This window comes from Mustela nivalis (genome assembly GCF_964662115.1).
Source record: "Mustela nivalis genome assembly, chromosome: 4".
Lineage (NCBI taxonomy): Eukaryota > Metazoa > Chordata > Mammalia > Carnivora > Mustelidae > Mustela > Mustela nivalis.
Genome location: NC_139023.1, coordinates 10,382,607 through 10,397,138, shown reverse-complemented (window position 1 = coordinate 10,397,138; position 14,532 = coordinate 10,382,607). Strand labels below are relative to the sequence as shown.

Here is a 14,532-nt window from a genome sequence, read left to right as displayed (position 1 = left end):
ACCTGCACTGGGGTTTTCCTTTTTCCACCACTGCTGTATTTCGTGGGTCTGGTTTCTTGTGCTATTTTGGGGTACTCACATGTGTCCTGAGATGATGATAAAAATAGTGTCTACAAGGGGTTTTGCGAAGTTACGGGCATAGGCTCATATGCTGGGTAATACATCACTGAAGTAGAGGCAGCTGAGAATGACAGCCAGTCTTTGCCCAATAGTGACGATAACCACTGACGGGGCTTTTCTGCATCCACAGGGATAGTGCGTGATCTTGGCTTCCACTCTGCTTCCTAGAGCTGGCCCTTTATGATGATTGGCCATATTTTCATGTTAACTTTTCCCTCTCATCCCTAACTCTCCTGTGATCCTTCTGGTCTAGAGATTCCATCTTCTGAAGTCTTGGCTCCACCAGTCCTTCATCTCTCTCTCAGCCCAGGTAACCTTCAACGATCTTCCTTCCAAGTATGGGAGTTAGAGTCATTTCCTTCCCTCTATGTTGGCTTTTAAATCTTTGTTACATAAACTCTTTCACCCACTTTCTTCAGGGACTTCCTCTTCAGTCTCAAGAAACTAGTTAGGAAGCAAAAGAAACAAAACAACACAAAATCCAGCCAACCAACATCAATTAAACCAAACCCATAAATGAATGTGAATGTATTTTTTTTTTTCATTTTACCTTGTAGAAAAATGCTAACACTTCAGGATTCCTCTGAACAATTGAGAGAAGGATGAAAGTACATGAAAGGAGGTAAAATAAGAAAGATTGAAATTTCGAGATCTTATTACCTTAATATAAGAGACATGACCTACTGAACACCACTGGTCTGGTGTTGGGCATCTGAATAAACCTTGGCTAATAATGGAATATTAAAATTACAACTCCAAAAGGATAGCCTTTCTTAGGTGTAAAAAATTTAAGATGTAAAACTTGAATGTTAGTAGTGGTCTTGATTCCTACAAGAGGAAATCCATCCACAGACCAAGAAGGAAGAGTGTAGGAGACTTGCAAAGAGAACAGAGTTGACAGACCCAGTGAGGAACTTGAATAGCACTTTTCCCAGAACTTGGTGCCTGTGGTTAGAGTTCTAACTATATTCCTATTTTATTGGGCTTTAGGAGTTGGGTTTCTGTCATTTTTGTGACCCAGAGTCCTATTACAAATATCTGCCTTGTGAGATTTCTGTGTACTTTAGACACAGCTCTTTTGACTCCTTAGCATAATATGTGGCACTTAATAAACCCACAGGATATGGTTGTTATTGCCTAAAACAATTCGCTTTTTGCCATCTCACTTGTGATACCAAAATTTCTTAATCACTACCAATGCTTGTCCAAGACAAAGTGATTTATTCATTTACCAACCGTTCTATCTATTTAAGTTAAGGAATCACTCCTATTCTTTTTCACCATCACAAACTCTTAGGAACAGCCACTTACTTAGGGCACATAGAAAGCAGTGAATGATTTGTTCAGTGAATGCGTTTGGGATGTAATAGAGGAATAATTGATTAATTTCTGTGATTTAAGAACATGCCAATTAAACTATCACTCCTAACTGTTGCCACACATATTGAAATCAACATTTTGGGCGCCTGGGTGGTTCAGTGAGTTAAGCTGCTGCCTTCGGCTCAGGTCATGATTTCAGGGTCCTGGGATCGAGTCCCGCATCGGGCTCTCTGCTCATCAGGGAGCCTGCTTTCCTCTCTGTCTCTCTGCCTGCTTATGATCTCTCTCTGTCAAATAAATAAATAAATAAAATATTTTAAAAAAAAGAAATCAACATTTTGTGTTACTGAAAAAAAATTTGGTCATTTCCTTGACACTGACAAAACTTGTATTGAATAAGTAAGACTTTGGTTTTGTATTAATTCAGAAAACTGACCTACTTTTGCAGGTTTAGGATTACTTAATGAAAATCCACCCAAGGTTATTGTGTTCTGAACTTATCTTGACCTAATGAAGGAAGATCGGCTTTACCTGAAGCAAAAAGTATCAAATCTCACCATGTCATAAAGTTTGCCACATATCTTTTACTACATGTTATGTATTTAAACTTCCTTGTTTGCAGATTTTAAGAGATATTTCAAAAATGGCCTCTGTTGTGCACTGGTCGTGTGATTTATGGTAAGAAGAGAATCATTTTCTAGGAAACCACGTTAATATTAACCTCTGCTATTCGAGAGAAATGTTGACTTAACAAAAGCACTTTCCTAATAACTTACCTGGATTGACATTTCATTGTGATTCCACTTAGTACTACAGAAGCTACACATTATTTATCAGCAAGTTTTGTACCTTATTTTGCTGCTCCAAAGTGGACATAAACATCTCTAAAGAGACTTAGACTTTGGCATTTTTTCCTTCTTTAAAACCATTCTTCTCAACTTTTATTCTTTCCAACAAAGTTTTGTCTGTCTCACTTTTAGAAAAGAGAACCTCGGGTGTTACCTATTGAAAGCCTTCAAGAATAAACTATCCACGTACAAGGGGCGGGGGGGAAACAACCTGTGTTCGATCTTATCTGAGGACAGAGAACATTCAGGGTTTAAATTGTGGAATGAAAGAATAAAGACTGGCTTTGAAGCTATGAAAGTTTGTTTTGTGATGTTTTTGTTTGCCATGGATGCCTTCAAGAAACTGATGAAAGCTATGTGTCCACTCCCTAGAGAGCTCTCTGCATCGATGTACACAAAATTCATGACATTTTGGAGTTCATAAACATACTGAAAATCTCCTATAAATTCCGTGTTAAAAGAACAAGTTCCAAGTAGTAAAGATTGTTTAATACTTAACTAAGTTGCTTTCCACGAAGATTGGTTCAAATGGGAACTATGGCCTTTGTTGTTTCACTTCTGGACTTAGTGTCTGTTTACTGGAACACTGCAGATCTAAAGAGACTGCCTGCACTGGGAATCTTTGAGAGATATGCTTTTTGTGCAACGCATGTGCATTCATATTACAAATACTGAAATGGAGAGAAGCATCTGCTCTGTCTGAAATAGTACCTGCTATAATGGGACATGCATCATGATTTTGGGAGGAGAGTGAATTCATAAAGAGTTGACTATATAGGATTGGACGCGAAATTAAATTTAGATTCATTAATCATAAAGAAGTCAATGCACCAAAATCAAAATGTTCTAAGTATTTTCTTCTAATATGATAAATAAAATTGGGATGCATTATTATTTGACAGAAAATAATAAATGGAGAACACAAAAGTGGTCTTGGGATATTTGTTGCTATTTTATGGCCAGAAGACTTCTGCTGCTGGTAATGAGCTTGTACACGGTTTACCAGCGTGTTAATCCACAGGGACATCACAGCCTTCTAACAGTATGTCTTTTTTAAAAGTATGAATGAACATCATGGCCAAAAAAGGATAATTGATGTTTTTCTTCACTAGTGTATGGTTATAACAAAAGCACATAATAATAAATAAATACATACATACATAAATAAATTGCATATATAAAATTATATATTATTATATATGTAATAACATGTATGTAATAATATTTATATGATTAAATATATATGTAATGGTATAAATATCTTTAGGTGCCTCTGGCATAGATACATGCAATAGAAATTGCCATTAGTGATACACACTACAATTTAAGAAACATAATTACTTTATTATGAGATTGTTAGATCCAATTTCCTTCACATCTATTACTATCATTATAAAACTCCATTATCTTTTGCACCATCATCTTCCAGTCAATGTTCTTATTTAAACACATCCATCCAAAGATTTTAACCCTATTGTCTCCTACTTTAATTGGAAAAGTACAGAATACATGCTCTTTAGACTCCTGCCTGAGAATGCTACATGCAACTATTTGCTTTTGGTTCTCAGATCAGAGAAGACTGACATTTTCAGAGCACTTTTGAAAGTCAACGTGTACCTCTTGTTCAGTGTTTTCAGAATTTTTTTGAGTGAGGGCCAGAGTAAAGATAAATATGTATGACTTATTACACAGTATGTATACATAAAAACAAAAATTTCTGAATAATATATTATGCTTACCATCTATATTATTTAAATATATACTTAAATAAAGTGTAATCCACTTTAATATTTATTATATTTCATTCTTTCTATTTTATTTTAATCTCTTTCATGAAAAATGCTGTCCCTGAATTGATTTCACAAACTCTGAAGAATGAAAACAGCTTAAAAAAATCCTACTAAAAGTTAAAGTTTCTCGAAATTTAATGGGTAAAAGAAAACCTGAAGGAGCTCTTTCAAAATGTGGATTATTAGGCTCACCTTCAGATACTCTGATTCACTAGTGTAGTCCAAAAATTGACAATATTTCAGAAGTTTCCAAAATCATTCTGATGCATATTTTGAGATGTGAATTTTATCTAGTAATCCATGTCCTATTTTTGGATTAACTTAGATCAGCTGAAAATTATACACTGACCTTAGGCTGTTTTGGCTTACTGCAGGGTTACTTTTACTGAAACAAGCTTTGGTGTCCCGCCCTCAGTTTTCATTGAAAGATGCAAGAAACAATTTAATATTGCACTTTCATAGGCATGTCACTGAGACAAAAGTCTTCACAGCATAGTAGGGTTGCCTATATGAAGCCTCAAGGAAAATTATTTTCAGCACTACATACCTAGGAAAGCTCCTCTTCCCTTTAAGAGTTGTTATCCTCTCTTATCAAGAAAGTATCATATAATTGACTAGTTTGTGTCACAACAGCCAAGACTTTGTTATAACTATTGTATTCCTAGCACCTAGAACTATGGTTGGCTCATAGTAGATACTAGCAAAATAAATATTTGTTGAATTGAATTGAATCGAATGTTTCCTTTTCACTTCAGCTGCCAACAATATTGGAGACAAATTCACACCTCAACTTTGACACCATGGGAGATTTTATGACATATGTATATACACATCTACTGCCTTTGTGATTTTTGACAATCTATGCTGATTTGTGTGATTCTGTATATGGCAGTGTCTATATAAACAAATATCACCAACTATTATGTGTATAGTACAAAAATTTTGAAATTATTTTCATGTGTATAACTTTTTCTCCTCACAAGAAATTGATATAAAAATAGAGAGTTTTCATGATTTACCTAATTCAGGCAAGTATTTTCTGCCTCTATGACTCCTATTCCTTGCATTGTGCTGAGGCTGACAATTACAGACCAGGGGCCATGTCCTGTTTTTGTGTGGTGCATGAGCCATACAAAACACTTTTAAAGGATTAAAGAAAATTTGAGAGAGATTAATATTTTGTGACTTGGGAAAATTGTTAGAAACTTAAACTTCGGTGTTCATAACTAAAGTTTTACTGGAGAATGACCATACCCATTTGTTTACCTATCATCTATGGCTACTTCCCAAGCTACAATTATAGAGGTGAGTAGTTGCTACAAAGGCCACTATCCCTACGTACAGCCTGCCGAACCTAAAATACTTACATCTGTAAATTTACAGAAAATTTGCCAACTTTTTACTGCATTTTTACCTTAGGCTTCAACCGACCTACTTCTTCTTGGGAAAATGCTGACTTGCAAAAGAGGACTGGTGGGTATGGTGCTTAGCCATGAAGTAGAATATTTACCTGGATTTAGATAAGCAGCATGAATAAATCTCTGTACAAGTATAAACGAATTCTGTTGGTTTTTTAAAATTAAACTCAACTATTCCTTGATATTTCTGTTCAATTTATTGTGCTTGCCAAAATTTAAGTCATTTCATATTTCTACACTTAATAGCCATCTTTCAAATGAATAGACATTCCTTTTCATCTTAGTGGGTCTATATTTTCTCTGGGTATGGTTTAGTTTCTATAACTTGACCTAAAGTATCAAGATAATAATATTGTGCTTTGAGCTAGAATTGTTCCCAGTCTACCGTCAAATCAGGTCTATGGAGATTAAGGGAACTTAGAGGGTCTGAATAGGGTTTCTCTCACCTTGAGATGTAGGGTTTCTGTTTTTTGAGCTTTGCAGTGTAGTTTCAACCTCATCATAGGTTGGAAAGAAAGAAGGGTAAATGGAGGAGTATAGGCAGAGGGAGGAAGACTAAAGAAAAAGGGGAAGGTTGTTAAAGAGACTTGACCAAGTGATACTCAACTCATCTTCATAAACTCCTATGGAAGTTTGGAGCTCTGGCTTTTACAACTGGAAACAAATGGGTCAAGCAGTAAGTGTTTACTCAAGGTCATGATCCACCCCCCTGCTCCCGAGCTCTTGGTTTCTACAGTTTATCCCACTGCTATGTGGGTGTCTGTCTTGAAATTCATAATCCTCTCAAGCCTTTGTAAGGGGCTGAGGACTTGGATGAAATCATTACAAGAATAGCATAAGCCTGTGGCTACAGAGTATTGTTTCACAAATATTGTGGAAACTTAGCCTCCCAAGTCTGCTGCTGACAGAGAGCTGGAGACTGCAGTGTTTGTCCAATTATGCTTCAGACTTGTCTTCTGAATCATTCCCCCCTCTCCACTCCCCATTTTGTGTTGAAGCACATTATGACAATGCCTCGTGATGTAATCATCTGGAGTATTCTCAAGAAATATTGCTCAGTGATCCGGGAAGATCTGCTATGGTACCGAGCAAGATATTTAACAACCAAGAGGATTACATCAGCGCAGGAAAATTAGCACCTGTCTAGGTTTTCCCTGTGTATTTTCCTGTGCTCTGCCATAAAGGTTCATCTTGTTACTCTAGTCTGAAAAAGAAGGAATGGGGGCCAGAATTTTAAAATTAGTTTTGGGTAATTTTGCCTTGTTTCTGGATCTAACATTGTTCTGGAGGAGCTAGCCTGGGTGTGGCCGAGCCTCAGGGACCTCATCTGCCCCACCGTGGCAGGGGAAAGGCAAGAAGTTAGTGACGCAGCTACCTTGACCACCTTCTCATTCCCATATGGGGGTCTGGCTACCATATTTTACTTGTTCTCATTCTTTCATGCCAACGTAGTACTGTCACAGTTTTGTGATAGAATTGCTAAAAATGTGTCTTGTTGACTATGTGCTGAGTGGGAGAAACAATTCCCCCTGCCCTCCTCTCCTGTGGAGCTTCTGTTCAGCACATGGTCGAATCACCCAACTGTTTGAGCACACTTGCCTAAGCAGTGTCCATGAACCCATCGCCTCTGTTCCTTATGCCATGGATGACTAGCAGCAGGGATACAGGTATGGTGGGAGGAAAAAGAAAAGATGGAAATGAACATTTCTCAGGTATTGCCTAAGCGATGTGCTTTAAGTGCATTTTTTACTTGATTGCAGAACAAATTACAAACGTGATTATCCTCTTGGAAATAACCCTGGTGCATATTCTTCTTCTTCACACTTTATAGAAGATACAAACTACTTCTCAGAGTGGTTTCAGCACCTTGCCAAAACCACATGCCAGTGAGTGGGCAGCACATTTGTCTAAATTCAGTGTCTGTTTCCAACAGGCCACACACACTCACATATCCATAAGCAGCCAAGGAAAGGCACCTCCACCTTCTCGGAGAGCAGTAGTAGTAAATATATTGCTGGGTTGCTGTCATAGATTATCCAGAATTTGTGTATATACTCCTTTGTATTGGTTTTAGAGTTTCTATCTTTTTCTCAATCTATTTGGGTTTAGGGAGAGTCCAAATTTTGTTTTGTTTTGTTTTTAGTAGTAAGTACTAACTGCCCTGTTAAAGCACTATTTGTGCATGACATTATCTATTTATTAGCATACGCCAACCATTCCAGAACTTTTTACGGTACAGACCCTGGTCCCTGTGTATATGGAATATGTTTTTCCAGATAGCCTTTTATTACTTCTTCCCAGAGCTTTTGTTTAATGCCTCAGGTGAAGGCCTCAGCTTCTCCCCCAGTCCTCTCCACTTCAACCTCCTGACAGACTGTCTATAACATAAAGTAGGGCCCAGGGCTTTCGCTCCTTCCTAATGCAAGGAAGAAAGCATGAAAGCAAGGAAGCATAAAGGAAGGAAATGGTCTGTTCACTGGCAGAATAAAAAGGAAAGCACAGACTGGGGTAAGAAGGAACACATCTGTATTTCAGAGTCGTCTTTGAAGCTTAGACATGAAGGCTGGTTATTACTGAACCCAGTGTGAGTTTACTTTCCTTCTATCATCTCAGACAGGCCTTTAGATAACCCCTAATGGCCATCTCTTTTTTGGTGGATGGCTTTTTTCTTCTTTATCTGTGGTAATTAAATATGCCATTTGAGTAAATCCCTCAACGAAGCTTAAAAATTGATGACCAATGAAACTGATCCAGCACATGACTGATCACTAACCAGTAATCTCATTACCGTTCTGGAATAAATCATGTAATTAGTTCACATTACACGTGGTTCAAACCAATGGAGCCTAGAGTAATTTGCATTCTCATGTTCTCGATAAAGAATGGCCCCCCAATTTCTATAAACACATCAAACAAATTAAATAGTGGGATATCAAAAGGCCTTTCAGTCTTTATTCTGAAACACGTAAAAAATTCAACAATCCCTTGGGAGAAGTAGTATACCTTTTGTGACTACATAAGGGATTACATAGACAATGGGCTTGTGTATCTTTGGCACATGCTTTCCAGGGGAAGTGTACTTCTCCAGACCACATCATATCCTTTCCGCTGAAGTCACCTCTCTGCCTGTTGTCATAGAATTCCATGGTAGCGTGTTTCCACAGTAGACAACTTCATTCCATTAAATCAGTTTTAGCTAATACACTCAAACTTAGAAATATATTTTTGTTGTTGTTTTTGTAGAAAATATGTATTGTGACTCTTTCAGGAATTTAAGGCTGGCATTTGGATAAACATGAACAGTGATGTGTTGCTGTCAAGCAGCAGTTTCTTACTTATGGATGTTTGTATTTCTGTGTCCCAGTCTCCTAACAATTTCAGATAAAATTTCTGTATATGATGTTAATCATGGCTCTTTAATATTTTCCAATGATCCTTCTATGCTGAATTTTAACTCTGGGTTATGGGAGAAAGAATTGAGATAATTTTTTCCCTTTAGAGTATGTCTTGCCTTTCACTCATTTTGGCTGAGCTAACAGCCCTCACCGTGTCGGCCTCACCTATTTTCTTCTCTTTTCCCGGTCTCTCTCCTTCCTATGGGAGTAACAATGGCGGATCCACATGCACGATTGTTTAGTATCGATCAAAGGAAAACTAAAGAGGAAAGCCGAGGGTTCTGGGAACTCTCTATGATCCAGAAAAATTAACGAGACATTAAATCAATACAGAAAACAACTCGATGTAATTCACCCTCACTCTTTATTTCACAATCTGAAATACTTTCTGGAATCTGTGAACATTTCCAGGTTTTATCCGTGTTTGATATAATGTCTAATCATGCTTCTCTCTATAGCAACGTGAGAAAAGAATGCTCTTTCCAAACCCGACAGCTAAAAAATTCTGCTGTGGTAGAGATTATTTATACAGCAATGTATGGAAATGGTTCATTTCTTCTTCTTCTTCTTCTTTTTTTTTTTAATGTTTGTGTATTTGTTTTTTTTTTTAAGAGTTTTACAGTTTTTTGCTTTTACTGTAGGTCTTTGGTTAATTTTTTAAAAATTTATTATGTTCAGTTAGCCAACATATAGTTTCATTTCTGATAAGTTGTAGTCCCAGATAAGGGAAGTTTTGTATAATTAAATCCCAAAACCTTAGAAAATATTTTGGTGTCATATAGATAGAATCCTAGAAAAACTTCATTTTTTTTTTCAGTGACTCAGCACTATCATAATGATTATTAATCTCTGTACTTTCCTAAAAGAATTCTCTCTTGATGGATTGTAAGTAGATCCTATAGTAGGAAAGGGTAAAAAAATGTTATTTTCTGGGGCACCTGGGTGGCAGTAGGTTAAAGCCTCTGCCTTCGGCTCAGGTCATGGTCCCAGGGTTCTGGGATTGAGCCCCACATCAGGCTCTCTTCTCAGCAGGGAGCCTGCTTCCCTCTCTCTCTCTGCCTGCTTTTCTGCCTACTTGTGATCTCTGTCTGCCAAATAAATAAATAATCTTTAAAAAATGTTATTTTCTGATAAAATACTGAATTATTTTGCCAGGACTACCATAAGAAGTACCATAGGTTCAGTGACTTAAACAGCAGAAATGTATTTATTTGCACAGTTTGGGGGCTGGAAGTCTAAGTTCAAGGTGTTGGCAGGTCTTGGTTTCTTCTGAAGCCTCTTTCCTTGGTTTGCAGTTGGCCACCTTCAAGCTCTGTCCTCACATTCCAAGGTTCTAGGAAGAGAGTCTTCAACATATGAATTTTGGAGGGACACAATTTAGTTTTTTACACATACCTACTGTTGAATTCTGACAACTACATTTGTAAATTTGATTCAATTTAGGAGAAGTTGTGAATAACTAAGATATTAGGAAGGGTTGAAGAGGAAAAATGCCACATCACTCTTTCTTTTAAGATAGTATTTTTCAGGGGCACCTGGGTGGTTGATTGGGTTAAAGCCTCTGCCTTCGTCTCAGGTCGTGGTCCCAGGGTCCTGGGATCAAGCCCCGCACTAGGCTCTCTGCTCAGCAGGGAGCCTGCTTCCCTTCCTCTCTCTTTGCCTGCCTCTCTGCCTACTTGTGATCTCTCCCTGTCAAATAAATAAATAAAATCTTAAAAAAAACAAGAAAGTATTTTTCAGAGTTATTATCTTAGTCTGGACTTCCCCCAAAATCTGAGCCCAAAACAGAATTTTGAGCTCCAAATTTTCACTTATTTGGAAAATGATCTGAGGGAATAGGAGTGGGCAACTGGGACTAGTAGAGAAGGAGAGAAAACCAACATGAGAGTATGTTACTGAGTCTACATTACCTTGGGCAACTGGGGCTCAGTCTTGCTGGGACCCTCTGAAAAGCGATGTAGAACAAATGTTCCTCAGAATCTTCTCTTGGGAGGATGAAAGAGAGGAAGAATTAGCTACTCCTGTCTAATCCCCATTGATTAAGACTGACTGTTGATTCCCTCACTTCTAAACTGTACATACATGGGTGTGCCGTATCAAGAAGTCAGGGGAGGACCAGAGAATGTGGTGGAGCTGAGGTGAGGGGCTAGTGGGGCTCACCTGTGAGATGTTCATGGCTCTGCAATGGCTGGAGTGACAGGTGGGTGGAGAGGCTATAGAGTAGGAATAGTAAATATCCAAACCCTTGACAAACACCACCTCCCCCCACTACCAGCCAATATCATTGTTATAACCAAGATGACTATCAACATCATGATATATAGGGAAACTTGACAAAGACACTTGAAATCCCTTATCTGTGATTTTGTTTTCATCAGTTTCAGTTGTTGAGATGTCTGGAAGCAGGTGATCCTCCTTCTGATGAATCGTCAGAAGAGCAATGGTAGCCTAAATCTAGGTCACGGGGCCTCCTAGGTGTTTTATCTTCTCACATCATCACAAGAAGAAGGGTGAGTAAAGTACAATAAGACATTTTGAGAGAGAAAGAGTAAGGGAGAGAGCATATTCATATAATAATAATAGTTTTTGTTTTTGTTTTTGTTTTAAAGAGAGAGAAAGAGCACGAGCAAGGAAAGGCAGAAAGAGAGAGGGAGAGAGAAAATCCCAAACAGGCTACATGCTCAGTGTGGGCTCAACATGAGACTCAATCTCATGATCTTGTGATTAAGACCTGAGCCTAAATCAAGAGTCAGGTGGTTAAATGACTGAGCCATCCAGGTGCCGTCTCATGTAACTTTTGCTACAGTATACAAATGGACCCTGATTTACGATAGTTTGTCTTATGATATTTTGACTTTCAGATGGTGCTGAAATGGTAGGCATTCAGTAGAAACCCTGCTTTGAATTTTGAATTTGAATCTCTTCCTCGGGCTAGCTGGGCAGTGTGCTACTCTCCCGTGAAACTAGGAGCGGCAGCTTCAGTGAGCCACACCACCATGAGTATAGATAACCGACACACTTACAAGCATTCCCTACCCACACAGCCGTTCTGTTTTGCACTTTTGGTCCAGTATCCACTAAATCACTTGACATATTCAACACTTTATTATAAAATAGACTTTGTGTTAGGTGAATTTTCCCAGCTCTAGGCTAATGTAAGTGTTCTGAGTACATTTAAGGTTGGCAAGGCTCAGCTATGATGTTTGGTAGGTTAGGTGTAGGAAAAGCACTCTGACTTAGGATATTTTCAACTTAAGGTGGCTTTATCAGGACATGACCATATCATAAGTTGAGGAAGATCTGTATTGTTATAATTGTTTTATTTTATTAATATTATTAATCTCTCACTGGGCCTAATTTATAAATTAAACTTTCTAATAGATATGCATGTATAGGAAAAAACTGTATATATAGGGCTGGTTACTATCTGTGGATTCAGCCATCTCCTGGTGATCTTGGAATATATCCCTCTCCAGCCAGGAGGGGACTTCCATATCATTATCCGAGTCACATTATCCTTGTGCTGCCACATTCATTCCTAACCTCTGCAACTCAGAGCACAACTTCATTATTTCAAATCATGTTACGGGCTTGTATATGATCTATGTAATCTGGGAAGTCACCCTGATTATGAAATCTATTCACATATTCATTTTAGCAGAAACGTATTGAGCCTTCACCTGGTGTTAGAACTATGTGAGGTGCAAGACTTTAGAAACAGGAAGATCCAGTTTTTGCTTTTAAGGAACTCATGCCATAACTGTTGGGTTTATTGACTGTGAGCAATAGAAACATATCAAATGTAACTTATGGAAAGAATATGGGAGGATCACGGGCTTGAGAACAGGTGTTGAGAGAGGTAGTGACCAAGGCACCTCCAGACAATAGAAAGGGAAGCATAGCCCAGTTCCATAGCAGGAGCTGGTTGGTTAGCCTCTGCCACCATGTTGAGTGATGGATCTTTCCAACTGTTCCTTCCCTTCTTTTTTGAGTCGGTCAAGATTCAGAGCCCCAGAGAGGCACATAAGAGGCCAAGCATAGTTTCTAGGCTTTTCCCTTGGTTACTTAAGGTAAACAGGAGACCCATCTTCTTTACGAAACAGGAAGTTGGTCCCTTCTACCCAAGACTACCCATGACCAGTGGGGAAGAACAGTTGTAGGCTGCTGGACTGGCTTGTACTGCTCATGGGAGACAGTTGTTAAATTTTTAGAAAGTTTATAATCCAGTTGTTAAAAATAGTCATTAATTTAAATTATATTAACTTACAATTAAATTATATTGAAACAAAGATTATAAATACTCAAAACCTACCACGTTCTAATGATTTTACTACATTTTACTATTATTCATGTTCTTGAGTTTATTTACATATATTGTGGCTGTGGAGTGGAAATATTATCCATTGTGCTATTGTGCTTCACATCGGTGGCTTGAAATTGGCCAGGTTGGGACTACTTTATGGGGTACACATTCACAAATGCTACAAAGTAGGACTTGATTTGTTTTTTGTTGGTTGTTCATGCTTAAGAAAGTGAGGGAGAAATATAAATGATGCAGATGAAACTTAAAATCGTGTCACATCTGCAGCCATTACATTATTAAGAGGTAAAGAAATTGAAGAAATATTCTTCCAGTATTCAATCACTACTATCAAATTCAGCAAAGGACTCGTGTCATGGACAAACAAAAAAGTTCTCACGTACATCTCTGTTGTTTTCCTTTTCTTTACTCATCACATGCATGAAAACACCAACAATATTAGAGTCGTAACTATACTCTGTCATCAACTACAACTGTAGTTTGGCTACAAAAGTTACAAAAACAACCAAAGCATTCTGGGAAAATTAATTGCTATATGGAATTTACAATGAAGAGACAGTATTATATATTTTCTTATTATTTATGGATTGTTACATGTTCTTTATATGAGTAAAATTTATTATAAAACATAAAGTCTATGAATAAAATTTACAATAAAAATGTGTAACAAATAACATTTTATTATTAAAAATATTATTTAAAAATATTTTTTCTCCCCAAGGAGAGCCAGTTTTTAAACATTTATCAGCATACTGGGTAGGAGTAATTCCCTAAAAGGAAATCAAGATGCTGAACAGCCAAAAATATAAATAAAAAATCTCTCCTAAGATACAGAAATATAAGCAGGCAATTAGCACAACACATGGAGCATATATGAGCAACAGAGTTCAAAAAAGAAAATCTAAGCATGGAGAAAAGAATGAAGAGAGATAAAGGACTGAGTTGTGGGTAAGCTAAGGGGAGGTGCATTATTGATCCTGTATTTCAATCATGAAACATGAGACTACATTGTAGCCTTTGAAAATGTGGAGCTGAGGTGAGGAAGGGGGATTGACAAAAGTGACACATGTTTGGATGAGGTTTTTGGGTACATTTTAGAGGGTGATACATCATATTGTTTCATGTAATACCCAGGCAGTGCTTTGTATATGGTAGCATTGGTAAATATTTGGCCATTGGATGTATAAACGCAGCATTGTGTGTTGTATAGTGATCCTGGTTTTGCTATTTGCTAGCTGAGCGATATCAGGCAAATTAATCTCTTAGTACCTCAGTTTTCTCATCTGTAAAATGGAGGTAGTAGTATTAGCTAATTTACTG

At 37.6% G+C, this 14,532-nt stretch overlaps 1 protein-coding gene across 2 annotated transcripts in view; it reads left to right on the top strand.

The window, feature by feature from the left end:
• SLC4A4 (solute carrier family 4 member 4) overlaps window positions 1-2,586 on the top strand; it is a 462,487-nt gene extending 459,901 nt beyond the window's left edge. For both annotated transcript variants that reach the window (XM_082726304.1, XM_082726303.1), the window contains one exon: window positions 1,889-2,586. In XM_082726304.1, coding sequence (XP_082582430.1) covers window positions 1,889-1,904 — 16 coding nt within the window. In that variant the 3' untranslated portion in view covers window positions 1,905-2,586. The remainder of the gene's footprint in view (window positions 1-1,888) is intronic.
• The last annotated feature ends 11,946 nt before the right edge of the window (window positions 2,587-14,532 follow it).